General features: G+C 38.6%; 2 protein-coding genes across 10 annotated transcripts in view; one reads left to right on the forward strand and one right to left on the reverse strand.

The window, feature by feature from the left end:
- LOC101398697 (uncharacterized) overlaps window positions 1-1,487 on the forward strand; it is a 727,039-nt gene extending 725,552 nt beyond the window's left edge. Inside the window, 1 exon segment of the mRNA XM_087426438.1 lies at window positions 2-1,487. Within this exon segment, the coding sequence (XP_087282564.1) occupies window positions 2-367 (366 nt within the window). The 3' untranslated portion in view covers window positions 368-1,487.
- A 5,300-nt stretch (window positions 1,488-6,787) lies between these two features.
- Window positions 6,788-17,066, reverse strand: part of ZNF674 (zinc finger protein 674) — a 31,577-nt gene continuing 21,298 nt past the window's right edge. For all 9 annotated transcript variants that reach the window (XM_087427206.1, XM_087427205.1, XM_087427202.1 and 6 more), the window contains one exon: window positions 6,788-9,846. In XM_087427206.1, coding sequence (XP_087283332.1) covers window positions 8,354-9,846 — 1,493 coding nt within the window. In that variant the 3' untranslated portion in view covers window positions 6,788-8,353. The remainder of the gene's footprint in view (window positions 9,847-17,066) is intronic.

Below are 17,066 nucleotides of genomic sequence, written 5' to 3' on the forward strand. Positions count from 1 at the left end.
AAAAGCCTTCAGCCAGAAGTCAACCCTCATTGCACATCAGAGAACTCATACAGGGGAGAAACCCTATGAATGCAATGAATGTGGGAAAACCTTTATCCAGAAGGCACCATTGATAAAACATCAGAGAATTCATACAGGAGAGAAACCCTATGAATGCAGTGACTGCAGGAAAGCCTTCAGTAGGAAGTCAACTCTCATTAAACATCAAAGAATTCATACAAGGGAGAAACCTTATGAATGTAATGAATGTGGGAAAGCCTTCAGTGTGAAATCAACTCTCATTGTACATCATAGAACTCATACAGGAGAGAAACCCTATGAATGCAAAGAATGTGGCAAGGCCTTCAGTGGGAAGACATCTCATTAAACATCAGAGAAGTCATTCAGGTGATAAAACCTAAGAATAAACTTTCAAGTGAGATAACTTAATCCATGAATTATATATTGTTATACTATGCAGCAAAGAACTCATTGAGTAACCATGTAAATCTAATGAACATCAGAAAGCATTCAGCCTTTATTAGATCTAAGAAAACTCAAAGTTATAATAGTTAAAGCATACAATAAATGTGATCAATTCTTCACCCAGGAGTTTTAATACATTGTACATCAAAGAATTTATGAAAGGTCAAAACCATGAATATAGTGAAAGTTGGAAAGCCTTTGGAAAGAAGTTAAATGTCATTTTATATTAGTGTTCTTATGTTTAGGAGACACTATCAATTTAATGAGTTGGAGAACCCCAATTTCCTAGAAATTGTGAGAAAAATCAAGTTCCAGTTGTCATCATACATTTTATAGAAAAGATCACAGAGGTTACAATCAAGCACTCAATTTTAAGTTATATACATATTCACTCTAAAGTTTTTGAAGTATAAATACATTGAATAATCAGGAGGACAGAGGAAGAAACATTTTAATCCTTGCTAGGCCAAACTCCCAGATTAATCTATAAAGAGAGAGTCCCTAAATAGATTAGTTTGAGAGAGGACGAGCCAGCAGGATCCTCAAACAAAAGGAACCCGAGCAGGAGACCTTACACATGCATTCTATCAATGCAGAAGTGCAAACGTCTTAATGGAGAAAGGTTTTATCCTTCTGGGATATTTTTTAAGACAGTGGTCACAATTGATTATATTCTCTTAATAAGAAGTAATTATATGATGGTGGGGCAATAGTAGGTTCAGGATTTCCAGGAAATATCCTATAAGAACAGTATTAATTGAAATAAAAATAAGAAGCAACTTGAATATCCAATGATAGGTGATTGAATAACTGTTGATCTATAAATTGCAATAATATGCTGCCATTAATTATCCATTATTTTGATTTTAAGGATTTTGAAAAGTGTTCATGGTAAACTGTAAAGATTATAAAACTACTTTATGATCTGTGTTGTAAAATGACGTATACAATAAGGATCTGCACCATTATGATTTCAGTATTTCTGGGTTGTGGGAATAAAAGCAAATTTTTGATTAGTAAAAAACTACATATGATGAATATCTTTATTTCTATTTGATGAATATATGCGTTTATCTTCATTTGTAGAGAGAGACAGAAAAAAAGCTAGGAAATACACCCTACTATTAATAGTGGTTATATTTGGAATTATTGATTTTTAAATTCCTCTGATTATAGTCTTAAATTTCCAGAAACTACCAATAAGGATTATTTAAAATATCTTTCACTTACTTTACTGGTTTTCTTTCTCCCTACTCATTTTTCTATTCAGCCCTCTTTTCAGTATATGGCACTATTCTGCACAGATCTTCCCAGTTTGACATACCTACACATATTCTCTATTAGTTTTCCATGTGATTGTCAGTTTGATATGATTGTTAAACTATTGTACATCTCTGAGAATAGATTTCTTGTGATTTTAACTTGTATAGTGATTTTCTGATGAGAATTAGAACTTCATACATGCTTTTACACTTCATCCTCACCAAATCCTGTGACCAAAGTTATAAGCTACCAAATTTTACAGATGAGAAGCATTGCAGCAAGTGAGTCAAGTCCCACAGATAATAACAAGCTTACTTAAACCTAAACCTTCAGAAACCAAATGCAAAGGACTTTTCAGTCTGATCCTTGTGATTGCTATTGAATACTCATTTTCCCTTGTCCTCTTTTTTCTCCACTCCTTGTCACCAGTTCTCAAAATTCACTGTGCTTGGTATCTTAATATTGATTTTTTAGGGGCTGGCTGGGTGGCATAGCGGTTAAGTGCGCGCGCTCCACTTTGGCGGCCCAGGCTTCGCAGGTTCGGATCCCGGGCGTGCACCAATGCACCGCTTGTCAAGCCATGCTGTGGCAACATCCCATATAAAGTAGAGGAAGACGGGCACAGATGTTAGCCCAGGGCTGGTCGTCCTCGGCAAAAAGAGGAGGATTGGCATGGATGTTAGCTCAGGGCTGATCTTCCTCACACACACAGAAAATATATTGATTTTTTACATAGTAAATAATACTGGTTACTCCATCATGGCTGGAAATGAAATTTCTTATGAGTTTATTATTCTTACTTGGGATTCTCAGAGCTTCTTGACTCCAAGAAGTGTGTTCTTGATCTCTTTCACTAGTTTTTGAAAACTTTTAACTGTTATCTCATAAATATTCCTGCTCCAATATTTCTCCCCTCTTCTTCTGGGACTCCAGTTATGTGTGCTTTACTTTCTGCTGTGTCCCAAATGCCTCTCACAGTCTGTGGCATTTGCATTTTTCCCCCCTCTCTTTGGGACAAGTCTATTAACAGAGTAAAATTGATGGGCAGCCAATAAGGCTGCTGTTTAATATTATAATCAGAAAAAGGCAACATTCAAAGAGCAGGAGTCTGAGGGCAATTGCTTCATTAAAAAGTGACAGTCCCAGGGCCAGCCGGTGGCTTAGCGGTTAAGTGCACGTGCTCCGCTGCTGGCGGCCTGGGTCCGGATCCCGGGCACGCACCGACGCACCGCTTCTCTGGCCATGCTGAGGCCACGTCCCACATACAGCGACTAGAAGGATGTGCACCTATGACATACAACTATGTACTGGGGCTTTGGGGGAAATAAATTAAAAAAAAAAGTGACAGTCCTGGGTCCTGCCCAGTGGTGTAGCGATTAAGTTCACGCACTTGGCTTTGGTGGCATGGGGTTCACGGGTTCAGATCCCGGGCGCAGACCTACGCACTGCTTATCAAGCCATGCTGTGGCAGGCATCCCACATATAAAATAGAGGGACATGGGCACAGCTGTTAGTTCAGGGCCAATCTTTCTCAGGACAACGAGGAGAATTGGCAACGGATGTTATCTCAGGGCTAATCTTCCTCACCAAAAAAAAAAAAAAAAGACAGTCCCAGGGCCAGCCCAGTGGCATAGTGGTTAAAGTTCACACACTCCACTTCAGTGGCCCGGGGCTCGCAGGTTCAGATCCTGGGCACGGACCTATGCACCACTCATTAAGCCGTGCTGTGGTGGCATCCCATATACAAAATAGAGGAAGATGGGCACAGATGTTAGCTCAGAGCTGATCTTCCTCAGCAAAAAGAGGAAGATTGGCAATGGCTATTAGCTCAGGGTGAATCTTCCTCACCCAAAATAAATAAATAAATAAATAAGTGACAGTCCCTTGCTCAGTTCCCAGACCTGAGCCAAATTTCAGTTTCAGAACCAATAGTCTGGAGAGGTAGGTGCCCATGTCCCTCAGAGGAAGGATCCTACAACATTGTAGCAGGCATATAAGGCTTACCCTAGTCCCTCCCCAAAGGAACCTATGGCCATTTATTTGGGTGACTATACATTGGGGAAAGGGGAGTACCCAGATATTTTTAGGACTATTGGACGTAGCTTTCTGAGTAGACATTAATACCCAGACACTCAAAGCATCAGCATGGCTCTCCTGTTGGGAGTAGGGGCTTATTGGGTCCAGGTAATGGAGTCCTGGCTTAAATCTGACTCACAGTGGCCCATTGCATCTGCAGACCTGCCCAGTGGTCATTTCCCCAGTCTCCAAGTGTATAATTGGAATTTATATACTTAGCAGTTGGACTAATCTCCATATTGGGTCCTTGGACTGTGTGGTAAAAGCTTTCATAGAGGGGAAAACCAAGTGGAAGCCTCTGCTTCCTCTCTCCCCCACCAACCAAGATGATAAATTGAAAACAATATTGCACCCTAGGGGGTGATGGAGATTAGTGCCACCATTAAAGACTTAAAGGATGCAGGGGATAATGGGTGGTGGTCCTTATATTTATGTTTAATTCATCATTCTGGCCCTTGCAGAAACCAGTTGGATCCTGGAGAATGAGTTTAAACTACCACAAACTCAACCACACAAAGTTTTACTTGACAAAAGAGAAATACAGCACCTTGTGGACCTCTTTGGGATCTGGAGGTAACATATTCCACACCTAGAGATACTTCTCTGGCCCATATACCGAGTGACACAGAAGGCTGCCAGCTTTGAATGGGGCCTAGGGTAGCAAAGACTCTGTAGCAAGCCCAGGCTATAGTGCAAGCAGCCTTGTTGCTTGGACCATATGATCTTGCTGACCCTATGGTGTCGAAGGTGTCAGTGGTGGGATGATGCAGTGTGAGAATCAGGTCCCTGGGATTTTGGAGGAAGGCCATGGAATCTGCAACAGAGAAGTATACTGCTTTTGAGAAGCCACTCCTGGTGAAGTACCGGATGCTGTTAGTCACCATAAAACCCATTTTGTCATGCTGCTTCAGTCCATTTACTGAATAACCCACAAAACTGCCAATTTTCAGTGTGGTACAGAGCAAGAATACACTTGGAAATAGGTCTGGTCTACCATGCAGTTTCTTCATATGGTGCTTGAAATGTCTGTGGGAGACAGAAATGATGTATGGAGCCTTGGAAGGACCCTGCTTGTGAGTCACAGTACAGTCTGTTAGAATTTTGGAGCATAGCAATACCATCTTCTGCAGATAAACATTCTTTGGAGAAAAAGTTTCTACCTTGCTATTGACCCTAATTGAGGGTCTTCCCTTTGCCCTTTCTGAGTCTTCCTCTTCAAAGTTAATAACTATCCTTAATTCTAATACCAGAGAGAAGGAGAATTCCATAGATTAGATGGTATGTTTGTGACCCTGGAAAAACAAACAAGGAAAAAAAGAGCAATTAGAAACTCCAGGAAAATAAAAAACTAGGAAAAAAAGTAAATACTTATTGGAAATAATTTGTATTTTCTTATGAATTTCCTCATTTTATATTTTTTTGTTCATATTATTCAGTTATTTTAAAGACTATGACTTGTAACTCCTATGTCTGAATTACCTGTGGGGCTGCTTCTACTGTTCACTTTTTTCTTAGTTTTGACTCTGGCTGTGCCTAGCAATTTTTGATTGAATACCACTATGCATGAGAAACTGTAGAAGCTCTAGATGAGCTTTAGTTTCTGACAGGCAATTATAGAAGGGCAAATTACCTTAATTCAGTTAGCTAGTGAGCTAATTCAAGGTGAGGTATCAATCTTTTAAAGATCTGGTCTATATTTACTTCCCCCTAATTCCTAGACTTCCCCCTAAGTCCTTCAGAGGGTCCAACTGAAAGTCTGTGGTATTTACCAAGGCCCATCATCACTGGTGAGATCTGAACTCCAAGTTTAATCCCCGTGGCACATAATTCTGCTGAAAGCTCTGCCTAGGACCTCAGGCACTTGGCTGCTGTGTATCTCCGAATCTGTCCCATGCCAGTTGCCAATCGGTGAGCTCTTTGCAGGAAAAAGCTCAGTCTATTGGGCTTATTTCTCTTCACATTTGTCTCCAAGATCTTGCCACTCAAGTCCTACTGTCTTAGCTCAGAGCTCCCTCAGGTCCTAGAAGCCAGCTGCAGTTCTTTGGCACATGAGCTTTCTCAAATGGCTGCTTACTTCATCAGGCCAGCAAGGAAAATTCCTCTGCAGGCTGCTAAGATGGAGTCTTACATAACAGAACATGATCATGGGAGCGACATCCCACCACCTTTGCCATAATCTATTGGCTAGCAGCAAGTCTCAGTCCTGCGAACACTCAAGGGGAGAGGATTATATAGGGCACAAATCATTGGGGTCACCTAGGGTGTGCCTGATACAACTGCTGACAATAAGACAAGAAGAGAGGGAATATGAGCATTCAGTAACGCTCACAAATATCACTGTGAAAAGAGCTTTCTATCTGATGTCAGAAGTAAGTTTTGTCTCATTACTTCTGTTACTTTATTTTTTTTTTTTTGGTGAGACCAGCCCTGTGCTAACATAGGTCAATCTTCCTCTTTTTCTGCTGAGGAAGACTGGCCCTGGGCTAACATCCATGCCCATCTTCCTCCACTTTATATGGGATGCCGCCACAGCATGGCTTGACAAGCAGTGCGTTGGTGCACGCCCGAGATCCAAACCGGCGAACCCTGGGCCGCTGCAGTAGAGCACATGCACTTAACCGCTTACGCCACTGGGCTGGCCCCACATCTGGTACTTTTGACCATTTACCACATCTCTTCTCAACTGTAAAATTTGTTAGCTGATAATTTATGTCACAAGATTTGGTGGTTATAGAGTAAAAAACTATGGAGATGCTTTTATTTTCATCAAAAAAATCACATACAGATATTAAAATCACAGGATATCCATTGTCAAGATGCAAAATATATACTCAAAATCATAGACAACCACATGGAAAAAGAATAGGTAATATGTATACATATGTGAAAATGGGGTCATTTTAACAAGAGAATGATTTCATAAATTAAAGACAAAGCTGAATGGAAAAAAAGGATGGGAAGACAGAAACAAGTATGCACAAGATTACTTTAAACTATTTTATTGGTAGTTTCTGGAGACTACATTCAAAAAATTAAAAAATCATCAATAATCCCAATGCCCAAATGATAATTTGCTTAATAATTTGGTGTATTTCCTTCCTAGCCTTTTGTTCTATGTGCCTACCTACACACACACACCTAAAATAGATATAAATATAATACAAATATATATGCATATATATGTGCACATAATTTTACTCATCATAAAATTGCTATATTTCTACCACCCAGAATCACTGATATAATGGTGCATATCCTTATTCTATGTATATTTTCACAATGTAAATCATGTGGTATGTTGTTTTATAATCTGTTTTTTCACATAACAGATTACCATGAACATTTCCCCAAATCCTCAAACATAATAAAGAAAATTCTTTTTTTTTTTTTTTTTAAGATTTTATTTATTTTACTTTTCCCCCCAAAGCCCCAGTGGATAGTTGTATGTCGTAGCTGCACATCCTTCTAGTTGCTGTATGTGGGACTCGGCCTCAGGATGAACGGAGAAGTGGTGCCTCGATGCGCACCCGGGATCCGAACCCGGGCCACCAGCATCGCAGCGCGCGCACTTAACAACCAAGCCACAGGGCCAGCCCAAAGAAAATTCTTAATTGGTCCATATTATTCCACCTTATTGATATATCAATTTTTAATCAATTGTGTATTATTGGATATTCAATGTCCTTCTATTTTTTGCAATCTAAATAATATTGGTGTTATGGGAGATACTCTGAAAATTAAAAACATTTTATTGCCTCACCATAAAATGATTACTCTTCCTTACAAGACAAAGAATATTAAATTGTAAGCACTGTTCCTAAGTGAGGTATGCCTTTTCTGTAAGGGGTTTGCATTTTTGCACTGAAGATGTGTAAGATCTTCTGTTTGAGCTCCTTTGTTTCAGGGATCCTGATGATTCATCCTCTCTCACTCTATTTACGAAAGCAATTTTTCTATTTGTTTAAGAAATAACCTAGGAGTTTGCCCCAGCTAGGATTAATATTTTATGCTTTATACTATTCTTTCAAAAAATGTCATACTCTACTCCACAGAGAACATATCTTAACTTTATAACTGAGTCCTTGTTTGCAACCTCTGCACCTTTCCCACAAAATATTTGATATAGAGTATGGAACACATTTGTCTCATAATTTCTAACATGGTTTCCTAAACTCATTCTTAGTTTTTCCTCAGCATAAATACTCTGATAGGTAATGACATTTAAATTCTTTCTAAAGGTTTTCTCACATCAATACACTCACAGTTTTGCCACTTTTGAATTCTTTGATGTACAATTCTCCACTCATGGGTAAGAATTCTGGGTGAAAACTTGATCAACATGCTTCTGGAATTATACTTTTGTGCCTTTTATTAAGTTAAATGAACATTAAATAATATATGGAGTTTCTGACATTCTTGATATTTATAAGGTGAACTGATATGATATTTATAAGGTGAACTTGATATTTATAAGGTGAACCCCAGGATGAACTGATATATAGTATAATGAGGTATAACTAGTAGTGAAATTATCCCACTCTCAAGTATATTAATAGGTTTTATTTTCTGTATGACTTCTCTGATGTTTAATGAGTGTTGACTTCCCACTGAAGGCCTTCCCACAATCCCTGCATTCATAAGGTTTTTCTCCTGTATGAGTTCTGTGATGTACAATGAGAGTTGATTTCACACTGAAGGCTTTCCCACATTCACTACATTCGTATGGTTTTTCTCCTGTATGAATTCTCTGATGTTTAATGAGAGTTGACTTCCTACTGAAGGCTTTCCTGCAGTCACCACATTCATAGGGTCTCTCTCCTGTATGAATTCTCTGATGTTTAATCAGTGGTGACTTCTCACTGAAGGCTTTCCCGCATTCATTGCATTTATAGGGTTTCTCTCCTGTATGAGTTCTCTGATGTACAATAAGGGTTGACTTCTCACCAAAGGCTTTCCCACATCTCCTGCATTCATAAGGCTTCTCTCCTGTATGAGTTCTATGATGGACAGAGAGGTGTGATTTTCCACTGAAAGTCTTCCCACATATGCTGCACTCATAGGGTTTCTCTCCTGTATGAATTCTCTGATGAACAGAGAGGTGTGACTTTCCCCTGAAGCTTTTGCCACATTTACTGCACTCATAAGGTTTCTCTTTTGTATGAGTTCTCTGCTGCTTAATGGCAGTGGTCTTCTCATCAAAGGCTTTCCCATGTTTACTGCATTCAGGTTTCTCACCTGTATGAGTCCTTTGATGCATAAGGCTGGACTTACCACATTTGATATCTTCATAAAATGCCTGTCTGATGTGTGTTTTTTCATGTCTAATAAGGTGATATGAACTCTTAAAGGCTTTTGCACATTCACCACATACAAATGGTTTCTCTCCTGTATGAGTTCGCTGATGTTTAATCAGAGTTGACTTCTGAATAAAGGTTTTCCCACATTCATTGCATTCATAGGGTTTCTCCCCTGTATGAGTTCTCTGGTGTGCAGTGAGGGTTGATTTCTGGCTGAAGGCTTTTGCACATTCACAGCATTCATAAGGTTTCTCTCCTGTGTGAATTCTCTGATGTACAACAAGGTTTGCTTTCTGGATAAACACTTTTCCACATTCAGAACATTCATAGAGTTTCTCCCCAATTAGAAGTCTCTCCCTTTTATTAAGGTCTTGCTTATGATGGAGGGCTTTTCCACGTTGACTAGGCTCAAAGAATTTCTCTCCAGGTTGAGCTTTATCAAGATTGGAATGGAAGCATAATTTCCAATATGCCTTACATTCATCATCTTTCTTTCTTACATAGCTTCTATTTTGACTAAGAAAGTTTAAATTATGCTTTGAATACCTTCCACATGAATAATATCTAGGGAGTCTTTGTCTTGTAGAAACAAAGTCTGGGCTCAGATAAATGATTTTTCTGCATGTTCTGAATTCTTGGCCACTTTCATCCTTTAGTGCTTCCTTGTCTATGAATGCAGTTTTCCACAGAGGTTTGCCTTGGCTTTCCTTGTGGTTATCCATCTGGTCATCAACTTCCCAGAATTCTAGGAAAAAAAATGCAATGAATCATCAAACATGTGAATATTTCTCCTATAATGTTATGAGATAAAACTAATTCATAAATGCCCTGCTGTGAACTCCTATCAATAGGACTTGAGCTGATGTGGATGGCCTATCTCCATGCCCCCCCGCCACCTCCTCTGAGTGCAAATACAAAGACATGGTGGCCCATATTTAACAAAAACAATTTAATACAGAGTAAAGCTCTAAACCAAGAAAAGAAATTTATTAGGTGTCAAAAATGAAGAGGGAATTTAAAGTGATGGGGTGAATAGAAACTGAAGCCTGATTATTTGCAGCAGAATCCAGACCACAGGGCACAAATTTTCAGAAAACTGGAATGTAATTTCCACTTAAAGATGGAACTAAAAGTGGCTTCCATGCTTGTTAAAGGGGAGCTTTAGAAAGACTCCCCACTGGTCAAAGAAATTGGAAATAAGGATATTATATAGAAGAAATCAAAGCCTAGTTCTCTAACTCAATGCAAATGATTATAAGTATCGTACAGAGCCCATAAGCTGAAAAATTAACATAAAAATTGGTCCTGTTATTAGGAGGTTCCTAGCAGTGGCAAACTTTCCAAAAGATATAGTCTTATGTTTTTATAGCTTAGCGCTCACAGAACTTCCATGGAAAACCAACTCTCACTGAAGAGTTCACCATAAAAAATTAAAAACCTCACAAGGAAATGAACCATCATGAAAGAGAATTAAAAGATACATTTAAAGATACTCCCATTCCTAGAACTATAGCTAATAGAACAATTTGGACTTTAAAATAAATATATTTCAAATATTCAAAGAAATAGGGTAAGAACTAGACAATGGGAGAAAAAAACAGGAAAATCTGTAAAAAGAAACAAATATAAAAGAATATATAGGCATTATTAAAAAAACTCTAAATAGAGAGGCTGAACAGTAGACTAGTCACAGAAAAAGACAGATTTAATGAATTAGATGATAGATCTTGGGAAATCACCCAGAATGTAGCATAGAGAGCTAACAAAATGGAAATATGATAAGAGAAATAGAGAAATGATAAGTTCCAACATAGGTTTAATAGAAAATCCGAATGGAAAGAACAGAAAAGAAGAGAGAGGAGCAATATACCAAGAAAAGGTTAACAGAGCAACCCTGAGACTGCTATACTTAGAAAGCCAGCTGGCAAGGTTGGCCCTTGGCTGACATCTGGGAATGTGGAGTTCAGAAATGTCCCCATGATTCCCTAATTGAAAAGGCTGCTTGTACAAACGATGTGATTTATATTGAACATTTCCTTTCCTTCTGGGAGCCTGGAATTTTGGTATGTGCTAGGCAGAGTTTGTGTATGTGGCCAACCTCCAATAAAAACCGAGGGCACTGAGTGTCTAATGGGCTTCCCTGGGCATAAACATCATACACATGTTGCTGGATTTTCACTGCTGGGAGAAGCGTGCCCTGTGTGACCCTAGGTGGGAGGGAGGGAGCGTAAGAAATCCTATACAAGAATTCCTCCAGACTCTGCTAGTGTCTTTTTCCCTTATGATCTAGCTGTATATCCTTGCTACATCGCTGTAATAAATTGTAGCTGTAAATACAACTATATGCCGAGTTCCGTGAGTCCTTCTTGAGAATCTCTGAATGTGGTAGTGGTCTTGGGGATCCCCCATCTAGTCAATATTTGAAGAGAAGATGACTGGTAGTTTTCTAGAATGGAATAAATTCAGGCGTCCTATCACTGAATGCCAAGAGTCCTGAGTGTGGTAAATAAAAGCAAATCTGTACCTAAGACACAGTTCAGTGCAGCAACCACAAGACTTTAAAGTCAGAAAGTAAGTATTGAAAGCTACTGTGGAGAAATTTTAAAAATCACCTATTAGATTAACATCCGACTTCATCAGCAAAAAAAGAAACCAAAAGCTTAAAGAATATTTTCAAAGTCCTAAGAGAAGCTGTCATCTTAGAACTCTATTCCCAGATAAGTTGTGGCAAAGAAAGATGACAAAATAAAGATGTTTTTCAACAAGAAAAGACAGACAATTTGCCACATACAAAGCCTGGTTAAGAATAACACTTGGTACGTGAATTTTTCAGGAGGAAAATAACCAAAAGAGAAAAGGGTGAGGGTAAGGGTAAATAAAATTCAGCAAAGACAGGAAAAAAGTAAAGAAAAAATAGGATATATAGAAAATACAATAAAAGAAGAAATACTAATATAGTCATAGCACAATAAATATATATTTACCTTATTAATTAAAGGCCAACCATATTAAATTGCATTTAAAAAATCAGCTCTATGTTTTCAAGAGACAATTAGAGAAAAATGAGAGAGAAATGTTGAAAATAAAATTATGGAAAGAGATATATCTAGTACTTAATCAAAAGAATAGTAGTAAAACAATGATTATACAAAACAGAATAAACCTGATGCCAAAAGCAAATAAGGGCATAGGATGAGAATATTATAAAGCAATTTCACTTACAAAGATACAAAACTCCTAAATATACAAGGTAAATTCATTCCATTTATGAGAGAAAAAAGGTAATACATCTAGTAATGTTGAAAATGTACACACCCTACTGTATTCCACTTGCAGTTATACCACAGAGAAATTCTGCAAATGGGAACCAGGATAATGCCAAAGAATGGCAACAAAATACTAGAAACAACTGAATGCCCACCAACAGAGTATGGATTAATGGACTGCGATACTCACATGTTGGAATGCTATACAGGAGTTAAAATGAATGAACTAAATCTAACATATCAGCATAGGTAAACTTCAAAGGGCAATGCCGAATACAGAAAGGAAGTTGTAGAAAGACTGCTTTAGTTTGAGGGCACTAATCTAGTAAATTTACAAAGAGAATGCTATATTGATTACAGATACAAATATGTGTGGTAAAAGTATAAAAACATGGATTAGACCGATACTCACCAAATTCATGATATTGTTTGCCTGGGGAAGGAATGAGGGGAACAGGACTCAGGAGGGGGAAATGAGGGGCTTCACTTTTATTTGTAAACCTCTATTTCTTTTATTAAAAAAAAAAGCACTACCAATGACAAAATGTTAACATTTGCTAATTCTGGGAGGTAAGTACAAGGGTATTTGTTATGATTATGATTTTCTGCACTTTTCTGCAGTTGTAAGAGAAATGCCTTAAGGCAAGACTTCTGGAATGGTGGAGTAAGGACCCCAGTAAATCCTTTCCTCCATAAAAACAATGAAAATACTGGCAAAATTATCAAAATCCATCATTTCAAGACTTTGGAAATTAACCAAAGGCATACAACAAATTAAGAAGCATTTATTCGGGCCGGCTCCGTGGCTTAGCGGTTAAGTGCGCGCGCTCTGATGCTGGTGGCCTGGGTTCGGATCCCGGGCGCGCACCAACGCACCACTTCTCCGTCCAACCCGAGGCCGAGTCCCACGTACAGCAACTAGAAGGATGTGAACCTATGACATACAACTATCTACTGGGGCTTTGGGGGGGAAAAAATGAATAAATAAAATCTTTAAAAAAAAAAAAAAGAAGCATTTATTCAAGAAGAACCAGTGAACCTCAGTAAGAACAGCCAAGTCTGTGGTACCGGGTGCTACTCACCCCTCCCCCACCCCCACCCCAAACCCCTGACTCCCCAACTCTATGGTGGGGGAGCAGTGAAAACTGGCAGCCTCACAGCAACCCAGGGGGGCTCCAACAAAAGCCCCATCCCCAGAGTGCTGTCACTATTGGACCTAACTTGGAGCTTAGCTCCATGAAAGAAGGGACACTAGATGGTGACTCCAATCCACCTGAAGAAATAAAGAACCCCAGTAAAGGTGAGGGGCATGACAGTGCTAAGAGCAGGCCTGGCTCCTGGCTGGAGTCTGGGAACTCAGCTTTGGCACGTGCCCTACGTTGATAAGACTATTTTGCCTGCCAGGGCAGTTAACGCCTGTTTTTCTTCTGGGAGTCTAGATGCCTGACCATTAGAGGCTGATGATTTTCTGGCCTGATGTGCATACTTTTAGTGGGTTAATTTGGAATCTCCCACAGACAAAGTGAAAAGGGATTTTAAAAAGCCTTGCCTGCCACTTGGACTTGAATTGCAGCTGTCTAGCCTTGCAGTATCTTGGCTTTGCATGAGAAAAGAGCAACTATCCCTGTGGGGATTTATCTCCTACCGAGTGCCAGCAATACTGGTGAAAATGACCCCTTATCAAGGGACATTGAGAAATGTCAGAGAGTATGAGATAAAGGGGAAAAAATCCTCTAAGCTACAGACAGAAAAAAATTGATATCAAGTATCAACAGTCAGAATAGATTCAGAGTTCTCAAAAGGAACATTGAAAATTAGAAGATAATGGAGCAATGCCTTCAAAAGTCTAAGGGAAAGCAATGTCCATCCTAGAACTCTACTCCAAGCTCAACTCTCCACCTAGGACGAGGATATAACAAACACTTTTAGATACTCAAAAATCTCAAAAAATTTACCTCCCATGGACCTACATTCTTTCTTAGTTAAACACTGGAAGAATGTGCTCCAATGAAATGTGGAAGAAGTCATGGCAGAAAGCAAATGGGGAACCCAACAACGCAGGAAGTGGAGGGAATCCTCAGAATGATGGTGAAGAGAGATGTCAGGATGGTGACTGCGCAAGCAGGAATGAGGATAATCCACCCAGAAGGGAGCAGGTCAGACGGCTCCAGACAAACTTAGGGGTATGACATTGATGGAACACTTGGTAGCTCTGGAAGCACTCAGAGTCACTCTAGACAACTGGTCATGGAGTGTTTAAGCTGAACTGGTGATAAGTACATAGAGAAAAAAGCAAATGAAAGAAACAGGACAATTATTAACCAAAGGAAACAAAAAGGTATGCAGGAAAAGTAAATTAATCATAGATTACTCCATGGCTTAGCTGTGCATAGTGGTTATATAGCCATTATGTTGTAGACAACAGTACTGATATTGGGAACACGAGGGAACAAGAAGTCTTCGCGTATATGTATGCATGTGAGCCAGCAGCAGGAGCAATGAAGTGAGCTAAATCTTAATCTTCCACAACAGAAGAATCTAAATAATTTTTGTAAGATATACGTAAATTATAAAGAATAAGTGATACCAAAAAATATCTGCGTATCCACCACTCACTAAAAAACAAATTATCGTTACCTTTGAAGTTCTTCATGTGCCCATTTCATTCTCTTTCTTCTCAGATAATCACAATCCTGAATTTTACGTTTATCACGGCCTTGACTTTCTTTATAGTTTTACCATATTTATTTTATTTTTTAAAACTTGGGTATGATTTACTTTGATAAAAATGAAACCTTTGATAAAAATTAAAAAATTAAAATTTTTTTAATTAAAAGAGAATATGGGTCGGCCCCGTGGCTTAGCGGTTAAGTGCGTGTGCTCCGCTGCTGGCAGCCCAGGTTCAGATCCCAGGCGCGCACCGACGCACCACTTTTCCAGCCATGCTGAGGCCGCATCCCACATACAGCAACTAGAAGGATGTGCAACTATGACATACAACTATCTACTGGGGCTTTGGGGGAAAAAAAAGGAGGAGGACTGGCAATAGATGTTAGCTCAGAGCCAGTCTTCCTCAGCAAAAAAAATAAATAAATAAAAGAGGAGGATTAGCATGGATGTTAGCTCAGGGTTGATCTTCCTCACACACAAAAAAAACATTAAAAGAGAATACTGCCTTAGGTCAGTAAATCTTAAATCTCAGATACGACATAATTGTCCAGAAAAATGACCAGAATTGACAGAAGATACAGAAAATGTGAATAAATCAGAAGATACAGAAAATGTGAATAAATCAGTAATTATTTTTTAAATTACAAAATTCACTCTGTAATTCACTCCCTAAAAAAGGGCATCCTATCCAGATGTTTGTGTAGATGATTGCTATCAAACTCTCAAGAATATGTATACTTTAGTCAATACAGTTTCAGAAACCGTAAAAGAAGGGAGAGTACTCAGTCTGTTTTATGCAGCTAGTATAACCTTGGATACCAGAATAAGGGGACAGTACAAGAAAAGAAAATCTAATATCTTACTTCTGAACATTAATGCAAAATTCTTAAATTAAATATGAGTAAACTAAATTCAATTAATTTAAAAAATGCCTCAACTAAGTAGAGTCTAGCGCAGGAATGCGAGAACAGTTCAATATCAGAAAATCTATTAATATAACCTACCACATGAATACATTAAAGGAGAAAAAATTATCTTCTCAATAGATGCAGAAAATAAGCATTTGAGAAATTACAACAGTCGTTCATGATTTTTTAAGCAGTCTTAGCAAACTAGGAATATAAAAGAAGCTTTTGATGAAAGGTATCTTTCAAAATACCACAGCAAATATACTCAACAGTGAATGTTTTAGAATTTGCATCATCTCTCTGTGCCTCAGTTTTCTCATCTATATAATGAGGATAGGGGCCTGCCTGGTGGCGCAGAGGCTAACTGGACGTGCTCTGCTGTGGTGGCCCGGGGTTCGCAGGTTCGGATCCCAGGTGTGCACCGACGCACCGCTTGTCAAGCCATGCTGTGGCGGTGTCCCATATAAAGCAGAGGAAGATGGGCATGGATGTTAGCCCAGGGCCAATCTTCCTCAACAAAAATAAAGAGGAGGATTGGCATCAGATGTTAGCTCAGGGCTGATCTTCCTCATAAAAAAAAAATGAGGATAAAAACTAGTCTACTTTACAGGGTCATTTGGAGGATTAAACTCTGCAATATGTACAAAGCATACAGAAGCGTGCACTTGTGGCACTTTGCAAGCACTCAGATACTGCCTAGCATTATATCACTATCATTGTCCTCATCATTATTTCCATTAAAACCAGAAACAAACAAGGAATTCACTATCACTGCATCTATTACACATTGTACTATAGGCCCTGACTAATACAATGAGAGAAGAAAAAGAAATAAAATGTATACTTGGAAAGGAAAAGACAAAATTGTTTTTATAAAGATAATCATTTACACAGAATACCCAAGAGAATCCAAAAACTATTAGTATTAATAAAAGTATTCAGAAAGGTTTCTGTACTTAAGTTGAATATATAAATATCACTAGCATTCTCATACATGAGTATTAACCAATTAGAAAATGTAATAAGAAAAGAGATCCCAATCACAACTGCAATAATAACTAAGAGGTATCTAGGAATAATTTAACACAAGATGTGGAAGCTCTTCCTGAAGACAAGTTCAA

This window comes from Ceratotherium simum, chromosome X (assembly GCF_057802395.1).
Source record: "Ceratotherium simum simum isolate JZ-2026a chromosome X, ASM5780239v1, whole genome shotgun sequence".
Classification (NCBI taxonomy): Eukaryota; Metazoa; Chordata; class Mammalia; order Perissodactyla; family Rhinocerotidae; genus Ceratotherium; species Ceratotherium simum.